Source organism: Lonchura striata, chromosome 1 (genome assembly GCF_050655825.1).
Source record: "Lonchura striata isolate lonStrDom1 chromosome 1, ASM5065582v1, whole genome shotgun sequence".
NCBI lineage: Eukaryota > Metazoa > Chordata > Aves > Passeriformes > Estrildidae > Lonchura > Lonchura striata.
Genome location: NC_140703.1, coordinates 100,805,495 through 100,824,656, shown reverse-complemented (window position 1 = coordinate 100,824,656; position 19,162 = coordinate 100,805,495). Strand labels below are relative to the sequence as shown.

The 19,162-nt window shown below is 37.2% G+C and overlaps 1 protein-coding gene across 4 annotated transcripts in view; it reads right to left on the bottom strand.

The window, feature by feature from the left end:
• EGFL6 (EGF like domain multiple 6) overlaps positions 1–19,162 on the bottom strand; it is a 38,352-nt gene that overhangs the window by 8,718 nt on the left and 10,472 nt on the right. For 2 of the 4 annotated variants that reach the window (XM_085584729.1, XM_085584734.1), the window contains exons 6-11: positions 18,563–18,697; positions 16,724–16,846; positions 9,594–9,920; positions 3,493–3,573; positions 2,259–2,345; positions 648–913 (exon numbers count right to left, since the gene is read on the bottom strand). In XM_085584729.1, the coding sequence (XP_085440855.1) occupies positions 648–913; positions 2,259–2,345; positions 3,493–3,573; positions 9,594–9,920; positions 16,724–16,846; positions 18,563–18,697 (1,019 nt within the window). The remainder of the gene's footprint in view (positions 1–647; positions 914–2,258; positions 2,346–3,492; positions 3,574–9,593; positions 9,921–16,723; positions 16,847–18,562; positions 18,698–19,162) is intronic. The other 2 variants (XM_085584739.1, XM_021535574.3) reach the window with 1 other exon arrangement.

Sequence of the window (19,162 nt, the reverse complement as noted above, 5' to 3'; positions counted from 1 at the left end):
CAAAGGACCTTGAAAAGGGCTTGCATTTCCTTTACATTCACTGTATTCAATTATACTGTAGAAACCTTTACACAGCACTGAAAATGTTCCATCACACAAATAGAAAGCAGGCCCCAGAATTTCGAGGAGAAACTGTCTGAAGTCCTGATTGAGGCAGTTTTCAGGCATACATCAGTGCACAGGGTACCCTGTTGGTACATCCTGCTCCTAAGGTGATGCCCCCACCTTGATTATAGATGATGTCTCCTTTTGCTTTGAATGGTCTGATGTAGTGTGGTTTGAGAGCAACCTCTTCCATTAAATGAGTGAAAAATTTTAATTTTTCTAGGCATGTATGTAAGCTTCTGTTGCATGAGATATTAAGGGCAGATTTTGATTACTTGTGTTAATTTATGATGTGATGCAGTATTTTTACAAAATGACAGAATTACTGGCATCAGTATTCTAATCAATTGGAGTGATTCAGTTCTGAAATTACAATCAGGTGATAAGCTTTACGCCCCCTAAAATGTGGGCTCCTGTTTCCTATTTCAGATAAGCTTTTTGATTGCTGACGCCTATAAACAGTTGGTGGAACACTTGAGAATTAGGAAATAAAACCAGCATGTTAGTTATCGTTGTTGGCTAATAAACTGTGTTATACTCACACTGTTGGTTGTTTCAGCCCCCTGAAATATCTCTATTTTTCCAGTTCTCCACTTTTCATCTTTTCCTTTGTTCTCTTCCCAGACAGGAGTAGATTTTTTGTTTGCCAGGAACACTCGAAGCTTTCCCACTTTCTCACCAGCAAGCCGATAACTGAAAATCAAGCAGTAGCTGCTCTTTGGTTTGAGGTCAGTGAGGAGAAGTTTTAAACGCCCCATATCATTCTTGTGTCCCACAAAAGCTGGAACTGCCATGTAGAAGCCATCACCTTGTAAAAAGAAAATATATATTTTTAAAATCATCTTTAATGCACTTGTGTTATTTATTAGCAATATGAACACGTTTGCTAAGAAAATAAGGGGAAGCTTAAGCTAGTTTACTTAAATAATTTAAAATCACATTGGAGAAAAGCAGCAGGAAGTGTACTTAGGAAGGAATAAACTTGTACTGTTGTAAATCAGATCAGTTTATAGAGGAGATGAGTTCATATTTCATTCGCAATTACAGTCATTCCTCCTTGTATTATCTTGTGAAGGCAAAACCATCTGTTTTTCAAATGCAAGTCTGAAACATGCTGCTGTGCCTCTGTGGTCAGATTATTTCAGTACTTGAGCTAGCATAATATTCTCTCCACTGTTCTCTGCATTGATGACAAATTCACAAAGGAACTGACAGCTTATTTCCCAAGTTCTGGAAGACCAATGGAGTGACAGACATACACAAAGTCATAAAGGAACAAGACATCTGGGGCCATAAATGAAGTCATAATCAGCAGATGTAAGTTCAGGAAAACAGGATAAGGCCAGGGTAAGGTTTTCCTGGAAGTCATAGCACAGAGAAGGGATTTAGGGAATTACATGGAGCAGGAGAGGAAGGATTAGTGAAGAAAGACTAGCATGGAAAGACTGAGATAAGAAGATGCATATGTGGGATCTGGTGTAACCAGCCTGCAGGATCTGTAGGATCCACTGGTCATTACTGCAGCAACTTCTGCAACATTTCTGTGTCACAGGGAGAGAAAGATCCTTTCAAAGAAACTCATCCAGGCACACCTTTTTATGTGCCCCCACTCAGCAGTCCTACATTGTTCTCATGGAACTCTTTTTCAGGTTGCAGCAGGCTCCCACTGGTACCTTTTCATGTATGGGTTGTTGAAGCCTTACCCTTGGCTTATTCTGAGTTTGTCTTGCACAGTTTGGGATTTCTGAGCAGTTATCCCAGTGATATTTAAGCCATGTGGCATCTACATTGCCACATCCACCTAAATGACAGATGTGTGATTAAATGTCCTACCAATCTTGGAGGGACACAACATGTAGTTGATAAGATTTCCATAGCCTTGTAGTTTAAAATTCTAAACAATTATGTTTGAATAATTTTCCTTACATTTTGATTTATTTGTGTTGAAATATGTTGCTGATTACTATTTTCTATTGGACATTTCTAAGAAACAATATCCACTTCTAGCATCCTCTGCCTCCTTTCTTCTTTTATAAAGATAACCCACTGATAGAAAAGAAAATCCTGGATTATGTTTCCCCACCTCCCCCCCTTTTTTTTGGAGGGAGTAAGCCATCAAATCAAAGCCTATCTAGATGGCATTATCTAAATACCTCTATCTCGATCAGCAGGATTCCAGTCAAAGTCATCATCAGCATCTTGTTTCCAGTCACAAACCCCTCGACTGAAGCTGCAATCAACTGAAAAAAAAATTGGCAGAGATAATAGGAGCACTATATCCTAAGTACTGTTAAAACATTCTGCTCTTTATTAATACAGTTATTAATGTACAGATCATTCTGAAATTATAATCTGAATTCAGATAGTGTTGACCTAGATGAAACTGCAAAAAATCAAAATATTAGAATTTATGTAGTAATTCTTTCTTTAGCTCAGTGTCTTTTTACTCACACCTGCACATGAGTTTATATGCTGTGACTTCTGTATATTGATGGCCTGCAAATCCCAAAGTAGAAGTGGAGCTGTTAGTGTTGAACTCTAGCATCAGGAATTGAGATCTGCCAGCTTTTGAGTCCTCCATTCTCCATTTTTTACACTGCTGTAGTTGCAATCAGCTCAAGTTCCAATTCAATATCCATTGAGAGAAACTGGCCTCCCAGGAGAAGAATCCCTTACATCAGCACCTGATAGCCCAACTGTATGGAGCTGGGACTATCCCAGATCAGTTGACCTTCAGAGCACCCTGAAAAGGATGTCAGCCAGAGCACACCACAGCCTTCATGACTGTGCAGATGAAAAGCATTATACCCACAAAGAGACACTGTGCAATGCAAGCATGACGGATCAGATTAAGAGTAATACATCAGCCATCTGAAATTCCTCAGAAAGAAGCATCCTTCATGTTATTTTAATGTATTTTACCATGAGACAGAGACACGCAGTACATGACATTTAGACGACCTTATTTTCTAAATCCATTGTTTCTAAGACTACTGCTTTCTAAATTGGAAAAAATGTCAACCAGCACATCTATTTTATTTGTTTAAGATTATTGTGTGCTATGCTATGTTTTCATTTTAGAGACAAAAGAACCTACTTTATTTTTTAATGGCTATGAAATTATTCAAGTGAAATTCAATTGCAAGTCAAATTCTACTGTGGGGAAACTTTCTGTGCATGGGTTATAAACAGTTATAAAAAGCATGCTTGGAAAAGGAAACGTTGGAACTGGTAGCAGAGTTTGGCCAGATACTGTCTCTAATGTGTTCACAAAATCTTTGGTTTATGTTAAAGGCTTTTAAACTAGTTCTGACTTAGCTAACACAGGTTGTCACAAAAAGATACAATACACAGGAAAATAAATACTGTATGATAAAAATAAGCCACCTTCTTGCTCTTGTCTCGACACTGGAATTTTCCTCTGTGCCAGATGAGGGCCAAAGGCAGCTGCTTCTTTTACCTTGGGAACTAGCAAAAACAACTTGTCAAGTACAGAGTAATCACAGAAACAGAAAATGGAACTTTATTCCTTTATACCAGTTGACATATTTTATTTAAATAAGTCAATATATGTATTTTCCACTCCACCACCAAACCCATATTCCTAACTGCGGTTAGATATTCTGAATTATAAAAATTTGCTTAAATTGTTCTCCACAGCACTGAGCCTTCTAACCTATAAGCACTGGAGCTACAGCTCCATTGAATTACAGATTCAAGAGGTCATAAAATGTTGATCTTTCTTCAGTGGGCTGATCTGCTGTCTTGCTATAATGATCACATGGAACTGAACTCTACCAGACAGCAGAGACAGTGACTCGGCAGCAGCTTGCCAGCAGCAGCCTCAAAAAATGGATAATGTCAAAAAATGGACTTTGTAAGAGCCATAAACTTTAGGGCATCAAAGGCCCAAACACCTGTATTTAGGGCAGTGGTAGCTGGTGCTTCTGTAACAGAAGCCCCAGAAAGTTATTTTTCTGAAGTTACACTCTCTGCTAGGGTGCACATCTCCTGCATACCTGATCAGTTCTTCCACAAGTTCTGCTGTTGGCTGGGAAGAAAGGTTCCAGCTTCTTCTTCACCCTCCCTGCTACAGCTGGTAAGCACACACTGATGTTTTGGTAACCACCCTGAGCAAATTATTTTGTAAAAATTGGTTGATGTGTCTTGTGTCAAACTGGAAGAGTCAATAAAGCAGTACCAATGAATGTTAGGGGCATTGTCTAAACTATTGGCCTGAGAGAGGTGGTTACTCAAGAAGTATTATTTCTCAGCCTCAGAGAGCAAGGGAAATCCTCTGCAGTCTGGTGAGATAGAAGATTACATATTCTTGTTTATGCTAAGTAATCTCTAAATTAATAGAAATCTTTTAAAATTCTATTATTAAGTTTGTTTTGTATTATTTTAAGTGATTAATAGATAAGTGCACTCACTAAAAAAATAATCATAAGTCTCAACTTCTTTATGCATACCCTGTGTAAGTAACTAATCACACATGAGATAAGGGAAAGATTAGCTTTCACTGGTGTTCTATCTTTTGCAAACACATAAGCAGATGATACCTGTGATATATTCATGACCATCTATGAAAACAGGAGGAGTTTAAAAGTGCCATTTTAGAGGAGTGAGGGAGAAGCCTTTGGATTATTTTTAGAGAATGTATTGGTGGAAAGCCTGAAACTGAAGTTCACTTTTCTGCCCCACCCCATGGGCAGCTGTGTTAAGAAAAGCTATGGAAATTACTTTTCCCTACTCAGCATTGCATCACATATGCAAATGCCAAATATTTTAAAAGTCATTATTTTCACATGGATGCACATTTGCTCAGAGGGGAGTTTTTTTTTCCCATGAGTTTGACTGAGCTAGGACTTTCCATTTAAATACTCCAACATGCTCACACATACTCAGTTTTAAGTGCTCACGCGCACTCAGAAGCGACTGCAATCCAGAGCCTCCTAGCACCATAAAGGCTATGCCATCCTCTTAACCCTTCTTCTCCTTCAAAACTCTCAAACATTGCTCTGTGTAAACCAGTGAAAACACACACTAACAAAGAGGCCCAGAGGCACTTCCAGAAGTGCTGAATTGGAGAAAGTTCATGCAATCTTATGAACTTTCTGATGAATTGCCAGAAGCATGTTGTCTCTTGTTGTCATAGCTTCCCCTTAACCCAGTCCATTGCTTAGATCACCTGGATAATATTCATACTTGAGGCAAGGATTAATATACATCTTTCTCCAAATTAATTTTTGTTTACATATACACAATTAGGAATGGGCACATCCAGATTAGGTGTTAAGTTTACTCTCATGCCATAAAATTGGCCTTGTACTTGGTGAAAGAGGCTCAGACTGTGAAAACCTTTGCCAAAATGAAGACAGCTATTAAAATATGATCAGTTTGGGAAAGAGTGGAGTGATTTAACAGAAGACAACAGCTGCCAGAATGATTTATTTGTTAAGTTATTGAATTACACTTGAATTCACTTGAGAGAGATACGTGCAGGTGTGGCCATGTGCTATCAAGCGAAGAACTGTTATGGACAGAAAAAGTGTCCAGTTTTGTTTCCAAATCTATTTTTGTTTTCAGTCAGGCATTCCAATCAGGTCTTTCACTCACTGAAAGATATCAGCTGCATATTATGAGAAACTGCAAGCTCCAGCTTACAGAAAGGTTTCAAGGAAAACTTACCACTTGAAAAGTGCCTATATTTTAATCAGATCATTCTCATGCACAGCCAGGATCCAAAGTTTACTCCCTCGTAAGTAATAGGCAGGAGTCATAATTAATCTTTTTAGCTCTTCTGCTATCAAGTGGTCTTGTAGAAAGGCAGGTCTCCCCTCATGGTACCTAAGAACCAGCTCTCACCAAAAAAAGCACACAATATGTCCCACTCTAGGCACAGCAGGGTCCATCCTTCTTTCTGTACTGTGGACGCCTTCCCATCATCTTATGTGCAGCAACAGCTGATATGTAATCTCTACATACAAACCCCTTCATATCATGGTGCCACATGTTCTTAACAACTGATGTCATCAAACCCATTAAAAAAAACAAAACCCAAGAAAACAGAGTGGGCACTGTAAAAAAATATCAAGCAGAATATAAGATGTAGTAAATTTAAGATGAGCTTCCTATATATATGCTGTACCACTAGGTTGGACTCACAGGAATATCCCATTTCTCTGCTGCCATGTCCTGTTCTGAAATAATTACATTTGCCAGAAATCTGACGTGTATCTATGAACTGAACTGTGGTCTGAGCATTAATAGCTCACAGAGTGGTGTAATTACTAGAAAAGAGTGATTAGCTGAGGAAATCCTCTTGTTCAGCATCAAGAGCTGTGAAACCATAAGGGAAGTGGTCCACTTTTAGTATTGCCAAATACTAATCCCTCTTTATCATTCTTGATGCTACTGAAGGAAGTGCCTCTGTGTAATAACATGGCTACAGGATACTACAGGAGTTCTAAGCACAATGTGAATTTCATAAATCCGTGAAGTACAGAATATAGAATTTAGTTGCAGTTGATAATATAATCCTGAATTACCAATGCCAAAAAGCAATAAAACATTAGAAATTGTCAGAATTAAGGTCATGTTTAATTATTTCAGTAGAGCTTGAGTGTAGCATCTCTGCAATCCTTGCTTATATAACCAAGTACTTTGGCCCATCTATGTCTTCTGCCATATACAGAAAGGATACTTCTCATGTAATAAAGAGCTTCCAATGCTATGGTTTACTCTCATTTTTATTAAACTATTTAATAATGATGAATAAATAAATAATGATGAATAGTCATATCAATAAATAATTAGCCTATCAATAAATAAATACTCCTATTTATTAAACTGCACCTTTCACAACAGGACAGGTCCTTCCTTCATATTGGACAAGGTAAGAATACCATGCAAAATAGTAATTTGAAGTAATTTCAGACTGTATCATAAGATACAAAAATATAAGCAAAAACTTTAAGTTTTCATTGATGACCTTAGTTTTGACATTTCTTATATGTTGTGGGCTTCACTTTGCTGTCTTTAACTATTGTGTGGGGCTTTTTAAAAAAATTAGTAAATAGCAATTCTCATGAAGGTCCAGTATTTTGGTAGTTGGGCCTATTTTAATAATTTCCTACAATATTTTTCGGTGGCTCCCTATGTATTTATTACGTAGTAAAACTACTATGATAAAATAATACATCAATTTAAAGAGACTTTTCTATTTTTTCCTAATTAACTGCTCTTCCCAGAAGACAAACAATACCAATATTAATAATACAAATGGCAGATGCTATGTGAATATTTGAGGGGATTATATGAAGGAATTTAATGTTGTAGTAAAGGAATCTGCTGAATAGACATCAGCAAAGAAAGGAAAAAATGTACAAATTTATGAGCTGTAAATTTGAGATAATGATATTCTCTGAAAGATCACTCAATATCATTAAAATTAAAAGTGTTTTTAAAGCCAAATGTTCAAGCAATTAAGTGCCTGGATCATGACTGAGTTTTTATGATAACAAGGATCAAGTACAGCACATGGAAATTTAAAAGGAGAAAAACACAGTTAAGCAATGTATGCTGAAATGAAAATGGCACAATGCTTTAACTCCTTGAATCACACTTGGTGTCAAACAAAAAAGCCACAAATAATACTGAGTTCACAAACTTAATGAAATTACATCTTGGGCATGCTGCAATCTCTGCATGAAGCAGAGCACCAGCTTACTGCCAGAATCCCCTAGCAAAATAAAATTTCTCTAACAAATTCAGCATATTAATCTCTTAGATCAATAAGGGAAAATTCTAGCCAGATGTGACTGGAACAAAGGCAGTATAGGCAAAAATACAGGTGAACCACAATGATTTAATATTTTCAAGCAGTAATATTCATTGTTACTGCTGTCAGTTGTAGAGGTAATTTTTATAGAAACAAGTAGACTCTGCCTCTCTGCCTAGACTGGGTATATAGTGTTCAAATGTCCTGGTTTGGTTGGGAAGCTCCTTGGAAAAGAACCTCAGCAATCATCACAACAACAATATATTATTTGGATTTTCCTATGGACAAAGGATTTTCCCTGTGTACTCTCACTCAAATTGAAATCTGGAAAATTAGTGCATTCCAACAAGTATAGCACAGAGTACTCAACTGGAAGGTTGCATAATCCTCCCCTTGCAATGGCATCAGGTCACGTAGACTGGTACAGGAAACCGAGTTCTCCTTTGATCACCAGGCAGAGGGAGCAGAGCCCTTTGTCCTTCTGACCAAAACCCAGGCTGACCCTACCCTAGGGACAGTATTCCTGGCAATCCTTTCTGACCTGTCCAAGCAGGCCAAAAAAGACACCTGTTGAAATGTCTGAGATCCATCCATCCATCCATCCATCCATCCATCCATCCATCCATCCATCCATCCATCCATCCATCCATCCATCATCCTCATTTGTCTTGTAATGGGAAGGGCAAAACTTGCCTTTTATTGCAAAGCATCTTCCTAAGAAGTCATCCCAAATCCATAATGTTGCATGAGGCTTTTCTCTCCCTTTCCATCTGCTTTTGTTGAACTTTATATTGTTCCTGTCAGTCTACCTCCACAGCCTGGCCAGATCCCTTTAATAGCAGTGCTGCCCTTCAATTAATGGGTCATTCTCCCCATTTTGGTATTGTCAGCAAACTTGAAACATGCCATTAGTACTCCCTGTTAATATTTACAGGAAGGGAGGAGATTGGTGAGCAAAGTCCTGATTTTGTTCTGTCTATCAACTCCCTAGCATAATTTGAGGAAGAAATATAGGTCTATATTCTTAACTTAAACAGGCAAATTACTGAAAACAAAAAAAGAAGGCAATTTTAGGAGCATGCCTTTGGCAAAGAAGCTTGTATTCTCCACTGTATTAAGTGAATAATTACATTTTTTCTTGGCTGTCTTACAGAATTACAATTACAGACCATTTTTTTCCAGAGGACTTTAAAATGATCCTTCCTTTAAAAAATATATATTTATCTCTCTTTCCAGGTTAAATAGCAATAAACTGAATTTTAATTTTTTTTTTCATTTTTATTATTATAATTTTAATTGCTGTGGGATAGTTTTTATTAGTTTTCTATACTTTGAAAAGATAAAATGTAATGAATGAACTATTGTCAGCATATGTTCTTCATCATAATTATTTTTGCTACTACCTTGAAGAATATTTGACTGAGACAACTGTACTAAAAACTAGTTATAATGATAGAATTGCTTGGGTTGGAATGGACCTTAAAGTCCATCTAGTTCCAATATGCTGTACAATTTCTTGCTGTGTTTCTCAAAGTCTTCAAACATATTTTCAAAAGCATTAACTAGAACCTAACCAACCTATGATTCTATGATTCATTTTCTACAAGTAAATTCTAATAAAGTGTCTGTAATGTTTTGTTGTGATTTTCTAGTGTTTACACATATTTACATTGAAGCCAGATATTTTAAAAAACAAAAAACTTACAAAAGACATCCCCTCTAAGGCTTCGCTCATCAATTTGGTTTTCAAAATCTTCCTTCTCCTCTTCATCTGACTTTTGTCCCACCTCTTCTGCAGCAGCTGCAGTTTCTTTCTCTTCCTCACTGTAGCTCCCACCAAGATCAATACCAACTTCATAGTCCAGCAACTGCAAGTGCATCTTAGAAGGTGGGGTCACAGCTGCTTCTTGGATTGCATTCTTGATTTTTTTATGATTTTTCACACTGCTTTTTTGTGCAAGAAGTTTCTTAATTGTGTCTTTAGCTGTTCCAGGGCTTCTTGCAATTTCCTTCACTGACTTTTCAGGGATAGCTAGAACCAAGAAAAAAATAGAAAATACTAATCTGAGGAAACATTCAGCAGTGACAATGCCTTTAAATGGGACCATGGTGTCCTTTACAAGGTCCAGAGACCCATAGAATTAAACTCTTTACTACGAGACATAAGTTCAGTTCTGCACAGAACCAAACACACATGGACATGTCTGTTCTACAGACAGCTCTGAGTTACAGTGAAAAGACCAAAGCAACCCTCAGTAATGATCTCTTTGGACTCCTGTGTAACAGGAGTAACACAGGCCACAGAGACCCTTACTTAAATTATTTTTACACTGGAGCTAAGGCAAAAAACCCAAAAATCCTTCTTCAATTTTTGGACTAAAATTGTCCATGGAGCTGGGATTCCCTCCACAACAACTGCAGCCTAATAATAATGAGCATTTCTCTTGGCTATCTTTTGTGAACTTCTCTGGTCTAATTTTCCTATCATGTCAGGCTGAAAGCTACTGAAAGAGAGGATATTTTAAGAAGACATACATCAAGCTCCTCCATCGTATTTCTTTTAGCTCTTATTTAATTGTAAGGGGTAAAAAACTAAATTCAGAGAAGCATCTAAGAATGATAAATTGTTACCGTCTTGAAATCCCAAGATGGACTAGAACATAAATGTAACATTTCCTGAGAATTTACTGTTTTATGATTCCTCTTGGACATGAAATGCTGTATCTTATAGTTTTGGATAAAGTGGTGTAATTTTAATTTTTCTGGAATTATCCTTTTGGATACTACTATCAAATGTTGTGCACAACCATGTCATAAACTACTGACAGTTTGAGTCTTTTATGTGAACCACTGAGGAAACAATGAAAACTGAGCAGTTTCAGTGTGCTATAAAAAAGCTCTTTCATAAAGAGAAACTATTTTCATCAGTAGATCAGAATAGCCTCATATACTGCTTCCCATCTTTGATTCTCAATCATTATTGATGCTGCAGTGCCTATAGTCTTTTAGGGTAAAAAATTATGATGGAAGACAGCTATTTTTATTTCCCTCTGCTTCTGTTGTCTAATGATTATACTATCAGGGCAAGAATATGTTCATATTTTGCTCCTCACTTTGTATTTATGAAAATTTTATAGTAGTACTTTGAGACAGATGGACTGGACTTGGAATCTTGGGTAGTACTGTTTTCTCTGTGCCCTTTTCATGGAGACACAGCAGAAGAAAAAACACCAGTAAATAAAAAAGAACTGCAATCTAGTAGGAAAATAGGGAAATTCCCTGGATTTATATTCACTTCTGGAAAATACAGTTCTATCACTGTGAATTTGTCACATTTTATTTATGGCAAGTGCAGCTACATGCTATTCAGTATGTCAGGAACAGAATCAGACTCTTGGGTTCACTGTAGCATTTAGGTGTTTTTGAGATTGCTGTTGAAGTAAACAGATGCCAATGAATTGAAAATCAGACTTGAGGATTTGTTCTTCCTTCTTTTTGATAAAACTTATAAGCTTGCTTGTCAAATACTTGCAAATAAGCTATTTACTAATACTGTACTGAATATCCTCTAGAGGATGATGTCATGAAGGATGTAATGTTCCTGAGATCTAAACTCAGAATTCAGCAATAAAAATTAACAGGAAAGCTTAATTCCAAACAAATTTCCTCCTTGACTATCAGTAACAAGAAACTTCATGCTTTTAACAGAGAGGCTTTTAACATGGGGATTTTCAAGGCCACAGGACTGACTGCTCATCAAACTTGAATATCTGCTTTAGTTTCTGCTTTGAAGTTTTCCTCATGAAATGGAAAATTCTTACAGTTCAACATAATAACCTATGTGGTGTCAGAAAACCAATCTCTTGTATGTACAAAATTTAGCAGAGTGGAAAACCTACTGACAGGAGTGACAAAAATAGGGGGATGAAAAGGTATAAATTCCCATGTGCTTGCAGACTCCAATTTGCTGCTGCACTATGAAAATCTCCACGTTTGTGGAGACAGAGACCCTAGACACTAAGCATATTTCAGGACACAGCACTAGTTTTCTTCCAATTTTCTTGCATTCATCTTTAGAGTAGCCAGAGGTGTAGATTTAAGGCTTTTTGTATCTAGCCATGAATTTCAGGAGGACTAATGCAATGTAAGGATACATCACCTCAAACTCAGTCTGTTCTTTTGAATCCATGGCCTGTGGACTTGCCTGAAGGAGCAGCTCAACTTCTCTGGCACTCTGGGGTGCTACACCTGAGGCAGTGATTTTTCAGGACCCTTTGCCTCAAAATATGTAGATAAATGCAGACATGTTGGTCACATTTGTGCACTTATCTATCCATGTGACTGCAGAGAATTTTGGAAAGTGCAAAGAAATGTAGAGCATTCCACTTCAGCTCAAGTTCTTCCTTACGTACCTTTGATCAGGAAGCATGCAGATTAATGCCTCCTGCTCATGCAGTTTCTGTTTATTGCCCTAATATGAAAATATCTCAGTTTTCAAAGTTTTCAAAGGTATTTTCTTTCTTTGAATAAGAGAGAATTAAGGCAAGAAATAGAGAAACAAAGACAAACAGTGGCTAAGGGCTAAACTTATTTGTCATCAGTTGCTGTACAAAATTATAAACACACAATGAAATGGATTGGTGTAGGATATCTAATGACCAACTTGTCAAAGTTGAGTTGAAAAAAATACATAAAGAGTATATGCCAACCCATTGACTCTGTGCTGCATTGTGTAAAGGGAAGTACCCAGGGGATGTTACAGGAGGGGGACAGACAAGGGTCTGTTCTCCTTCCACACACCCTGTGACTGCAGCTGGTGCTCACCTTACCATCCAGGGGATGCAGTAGGAGACAGCTTGCTCTGCACTCCAGCAGGCACCCCACTGCTTCCACCCCCACACCTCACAGAGCATTTAAAATCCTGGTGAGAGACAAGCCTAGGAGGTTGGCTTACAAATCCTTTCGTAGCTCCCTTTATAACTTCTTTATGTAAGAGTTGAAGAAGTGTTGAGGGAGAGAGACAACAATCTACCACGTGTTGGTGGAGTCTGTAGATGTGAGTAAAGATTAGATCAGCATAACATGCTTCCAGAAATCATTCTAAAAATTATCAACCTCTTTTAGATATTCTTAAGAGAGTCAGAAAGCTTTCAGATAGATAGGCTAAAAGAGAGATTCTGGGCTATTATTTTCTTGTAAGCACCATGGAACATCATCTACCAAAATGTGATGTTACCCCAATTGATTTCTAAAATTTTTTCTGTCTTATTTAGGGAAAGATACTTTGAGAAATCAGGGCAAGTTTGTTATTCTGGACTGTGCCTAATACATGACTACACCAGCCAGCAAGGCATCTAGTAGGAAATGTGTGGTGACAAAAGCCCAAGTGTTACTCACTGAAGAGTGACAGCAGTATTTGACTCCATAGTGAATTAAATTTTAAGAATATGACCAGCAATATAACCACAATTGTTTCTAAGGCTTTGAAACTTTATTATGTCGAACCAACCTTTCTCAGGATTGGCAAGTTTATAAGAAAGCAAAATTATATATAGGATCTAACTGTTACCCTATCAGCAAAAAATGAATGAATAATACAAGAGGAAGAGAGAGAGCCAACATGAATTTTTATTGACACTTAGATACCCAGCAAAGCATAATGAAGAAGAGTAACCTCTGCCTCTAGCTGGGCAATAACAAGAGTGTCATTGTTGAGCTCCTTAGAGTGATCCTAAAGTGATCACTCCTTAACGACTGTGATCATTTTTCCTGTTATTTTGTAGGACCAAATAAATGAATAAAAAATAGGTTCTTTTTTTTTCCCAGGAATCTTAATTGCTTATGGAACCTTGTGAGACTCTATTCTTAAATAAAAGCTGAGATACACATAAAAGCACGTGGCAAGGGAAATGTGGGTTTTCAATGCACAATAGGAAATCAGGAAACACATGAACCTGAGAACAGCAACAGATTGCAGCAAGATAGAGGCCAGATGTGGAAATGACTAGGATGCTTTTAGGGATTGTTTAAATTGAACCATCTCTATGGATTCTCAAACATGTGTGCTACAGACAGTTCAGAAATGGTCTCCAATGTTTCATACATATAAGAGTATTAAATGGCCAAAGGGAGCCTTAATAATCACAGGTCATATCCATACCAGCAGCAGTGTTTGCAGCCTGGTGTTTCAGCAGCTTTCTCCAGGTCCGTGTATTGACATAGAAATTGAATGAAAGAATTTCTACCACCTTCTTTGCAAAGGTGCATTATATATTACGTCACTTATTAGGTTATTTGATGGCATGAGATGTAGCCACAGGAATTTAATTATAAGCATTGTGCTTGATTGCTTTCCTTTCATAATCCAAAAATTAAGTTATATACTAAAATAGTTTTCATTTTTTTAAGAAAGCAAATACTACTTCCATAATAGCCAAGTGTTTTTTTGCACTAGAGACAATTGCTATTAAGAACTAATGCTTCCCTGTGAAAACAGAATTCCACCTCTGTGGGAATAATTATGTGGAGTACTGGAGACTTATTCAAGAAGGCTTTTGTTCAGCTGCAGCAGAAGCCCTGCTGGGAACTGAAATGGGCCTTAGGAATTGTAGCCATTGTCACCAAAAGAAGTGTGAAGCCACAGCCTTAAGCTCCTAAATGCCCAAGAGGGTGTCCTCATCCCATTAAACCCAACAGCAGATTTTCTTTTGGCTGCAGTAAAGGCAAAGCTTTTCCACAATTGCCATATGACATGAAGAACACTTAGTGTTTCACTGTTGGCTGGTACATCCAATTGTTTGTGTCACTGTTTGAAAAAAACATTTTTCCCAGTAGCAAGACATGTCCTGCCCCCATGAGTTACTCTGGTCTGATGTTCTTGAGGATTACAGTAAAAGGCAGCTATTGAAGCATTCAGAGCTAAAAGAATTTCCTCTACTTTCCTTTAAAAGAGAAGCTATATGTGGGAGAATTACCACCAGAGAAACCAGTGTCTATTCAGCATCTCTACATTTCAGGGTTCACCTACCACTGATTGAATTTTAATCTTCCTCTATTGTTATTTACAACTTTCTAGCTGGACCCTCAATTTTTGACCTGCCCGTGGCTCTGATTGCTCTCATTACTGTATGTTATTCTTCTATCCTCTCTTATAATAAATCTCTTTTCCAATTAGTGTGTTCTGTTAAGTTTATAAATTGCATGGATCCTTCCTCTGCTAAACAACAAATGGATTTTGGTAATTGGAAATATGACAGGAGGAAGTAAGGCAGAGGGCAAACTATGTAAGAGAAACACCTATGAGAAGAAAGGAATCATCTGACTTCAGAACTGATTTTTTTTAACAGGGTTAGACATCAAAAATTTTCTCTCCACAAGTGAAAATATTTCTGTTATTTATATGTAAGTAATCATTCTTTTTGAATTGTTTTGCTTGATGAAAGAATGTTTTATACATTGAGTTAGTCAAAAAGAAAATATCCCTGGAATTTTTTACATTCTCATTAAAAAGGCAAATAAATAAAAACAAAACAAAACAAAAAACAAAACAAAACAAACAAAAACCACAAACAAACAAACAAAAACAAAAAACCAAAATAACAACAAAAAACCCCCAGACTATTTTTCTCAGAGATGTATTTGTTTAACATTTCACCTATGGTACATTTTGTATCACATACCAAGATGTGTCATGTCAGTTTGCTTTGATATCCAGTCAAATGCATCCCTCCATTTCAGTGAGCTGCAGTGGCATATCACAAGAGATGTGGTCTAGCAAGGAACCTGGCTCAACATTGAATTTGAGTAGAAGAATGTTCTAAACAAGTTCTGCTGTGGTAATCTATGTCCATATCAAACCGTTCAGTAACAGCTAGGTTTTTGTGTGTTTATTTTTGCTTGTTAAAAGTCAACATTTTTTTACTGAAAGTTGACACTTAACAAAATGGTGCTCTCCTGTGCAGGGCCAGGAGCTGGATTAGTGGATCCCATGCAATTCAAAATATTCTGTGAAAATATTAATTTATCAGTATGTATTGTAAGTTTCAATTGCTACCTTAGTGGGAGTAGGAACATGAACAATAGAGGACTCAGAGAATATCTGTAACCATGAATTATAATCATGAGATATATCTGATCAAGCATTACTTGAAAATATTTATGTATTATGTAAACTTCATCTCCTACAGGCAAAAACTTTTAAAATGTTTGAGCAGAAGTCAAGTGTCTTATTAAGGAAAATATCTTTAATGATGTTGCAGGAGAAACATCTGCCAGGATTAATAAAGGTATAAATTAAAAGGTTCATTTTAAATATATAGAAAGGACAGCTTTTCTTTCTTTCTTCTTGAAGGGTCATATCCAGTTAAAGTGAGAAATGATATCTTTATAGGACACCTTCCATATTCAATAAACAAAGTAAAAACAATTTAACAGAGAAGTCACAGCTTATCTCCCTTTTCTCATTTTTGCTAAGTTAGCCTTCTGGGAGGAACTGTATATCCCTCCAAAGAGCTAACCTTGGGAATTCATTGAGAAATCATAGTAGAATTTTTAAAAAATATTTTCTCTGTTTCTTCAAGACAAATTCATTTCTCTGTTCTACTCTGCTCTCTGTCCTATAGACTTGAAGACTTACAGGCAAAATTAATTTGAACGAGGCATACTTGTATTGACTAAGCTATGAGTCATGCAGTTAATATATTATTTTGTGGAGAGGCCTTGCTTTGTTGGTATTGCAGCACTGTTCAGCATGACTTTTCTCAGAACATGCCTTGTAATGATCAATCATTGGAGAAAAACAACACAGCACTATTCCTGACATCCAGTAGTACTCACCAGCACAATCAAACCCACTTCCTTGGTAGCCCTGTTTGCATTTGCACTGGAAGGATCCTTGTGTGTTGAGGCACTCTGCATGGAGGTTGCACCTGTGTCTATTTGTCACGCATTCATTTACATCTGGGGAAAGATATAAATGCTGCAGTGAAAACTGTTAAAAGCCAAGGCTCCTGACAGCCTGTTTGTGCCATCCATCTCTTTCCAGAACTAATGTCAGACCAAGACAGTGCTGTGACCATCAGAGGCAGAAGGATTCACACTAGGAGAGAATGCTTGGTGTCAGCTCCAAACGCACAGATGCTGTCATATGCATCCATGGAAAACATCCATCCCAGTAAAGACAAGGTGAATGCAGTGATTTTCTGACTGAGAACAGGATTCAAACTATAGGTTGCACATGCTCTTCTATTAACAAAATGCACAAAACACCGAGAGAATGGGTGACAACAATTAAAAAAGAGCTCACCAAAACATTCTCATTCTTTCATTCGCTGTAGAAAGAATGCAATGGAAAGTAACCCTGAGCATGCCAAGATGTCAAGATCTTTAAGATATCTCTCACATTCCAGCATATATATGATGCTGCATGAAAAAAAAATATAATAAGGAAAATTCAACAGAAAATACTACATTCAACTCACAGGAAAATGTACAGGCACCAAGAGTATTTGATTTTGTTCCATTACAAAGATGTTTCTGATTTTTCCCACATGAGGGAGTCATGTTGGTACACAAATCTTTGCAGCACTCACATTTTATCCAGATTGCATCATTTATAGCAGCTGACAGGTCCTCTCATAATGTAAGTCAGCAAACAAACAAGTAGCAGGAAGACTGACTCCAAAGTCTGGTGTGTCTGAAAGTGAGAGCTAAGTTTGCAAATAAAATCCTCACTACTGAGACTGGTACAATTTTTCTCTCGTGCACACATATTGTATGAGAAAAGAAAATATTTTTTCCTTTTGAAGTCTTTCAGGGTTTGCAGACATGAAATGTAAGCTTAAGTCTCCAAACCTGCCTTATGGTCTTCCTCCCATTCCTCACTTCCAATAGCAATTAAATATAAACAAATCCCATTAATTGTCTTTTTTATGCATGTTCAGTAGTTCAAATACTTTTGGATCGTTGTGTAGTCAACAGCTTGAACAATACTCCTGCAGCACCTGCTGCAGTAAGTTATATTTTGCTGTTCTTCCAGCATTCAGCTAATGGATTGAAACAGGAGTTAAGTGTGTTTTGACATTTGTTTTAACACCTGAGCATGTCAGGATAACTTTTTGCCTGTATTTATTTTTGTCAGGGAGAAACTTGGTCATGCAACAGAAACCTGAAAAATAATTGAAACCTACTATTTTCATTCTTTTTTTTCCCCTCAAGTTCTGTTCAAATTATCCAAATAACTGTTTTTACAGTCATGAAGGCACTTACTTCACATTCATCAATAATGACATGAAAAAAGGAAAAAAATATAGTGGGACTGATTATTCATCACAGTTTGAAACCAAGACAACAAAAAAATGGTACTTTAAACCTTTACCAAAATTAGCATTTTTTAGTCAACTTAGAACAAGCTCTTGCACATCTTGACTCATCACAATGAGGCAATTTAAATTGCAAGTGCCAGTGATTTGTTTTTTCATAAGGCTACAGGGAAAAAAAAAACAACAACAGAGAAGAATTTGAAGTCCATCAAGAATATTCTTAGTGTGACACCTTTTACCCATTTCTGAGGCAGCATCCCCAGGACAGGACAACGTGATGGGGACAAGCACAGGGAAGATGCACTCTGGGGGAATAAGAAGAATGAAGAAGGAACATCCATGGGCTAGCTCTTACCCACACAGTTGTAGCGGCCACTGGTGTATTTTAGTTCATATCCCAGCTGGCACTTGCAGTAGAAGCTTCCAAACGTGTTGACGCATCGGCGGTTGTACGGGCAGACAGCTTTGCCAGTGGAGCATTCATCGATGTCTACAGCAGGAGAAGGGATGCTGGTCAGATCCATGAGAAGGTAAAATAGGAAAAAACTCACTGGGATTTGCATAAGAATTATTTGTTCTTGGCTATCACAAAAAAACCTTAATAAATAAATCTTATAATTTCACATTTGGTGATGGCTTTCACATGTGTTTGTATGAGTGAAGCAGTAAAATGTGATCTAACTTTATGGAAGAACACAGTACCAATGCTTTCTTCATCACAGGAAACTCACAGGGAATGTTGAGGCTTCTGGAGAAAAATTGAGAAGTTTGTACTGTGGGTCATCACAACAAAAGAAAGCCCCATCCAAACAAAATGCCCAAATCCTATAATACATTATGTCAGCAGGGCAGCTTCCTGCAGGCAAAGCACAGTAATTAATGGCCTCATACCAATAGGGAGAAACTGAATCTGTTGATGACTCTGTCTGTTGATGTCAAAATATTGAGTTATGTA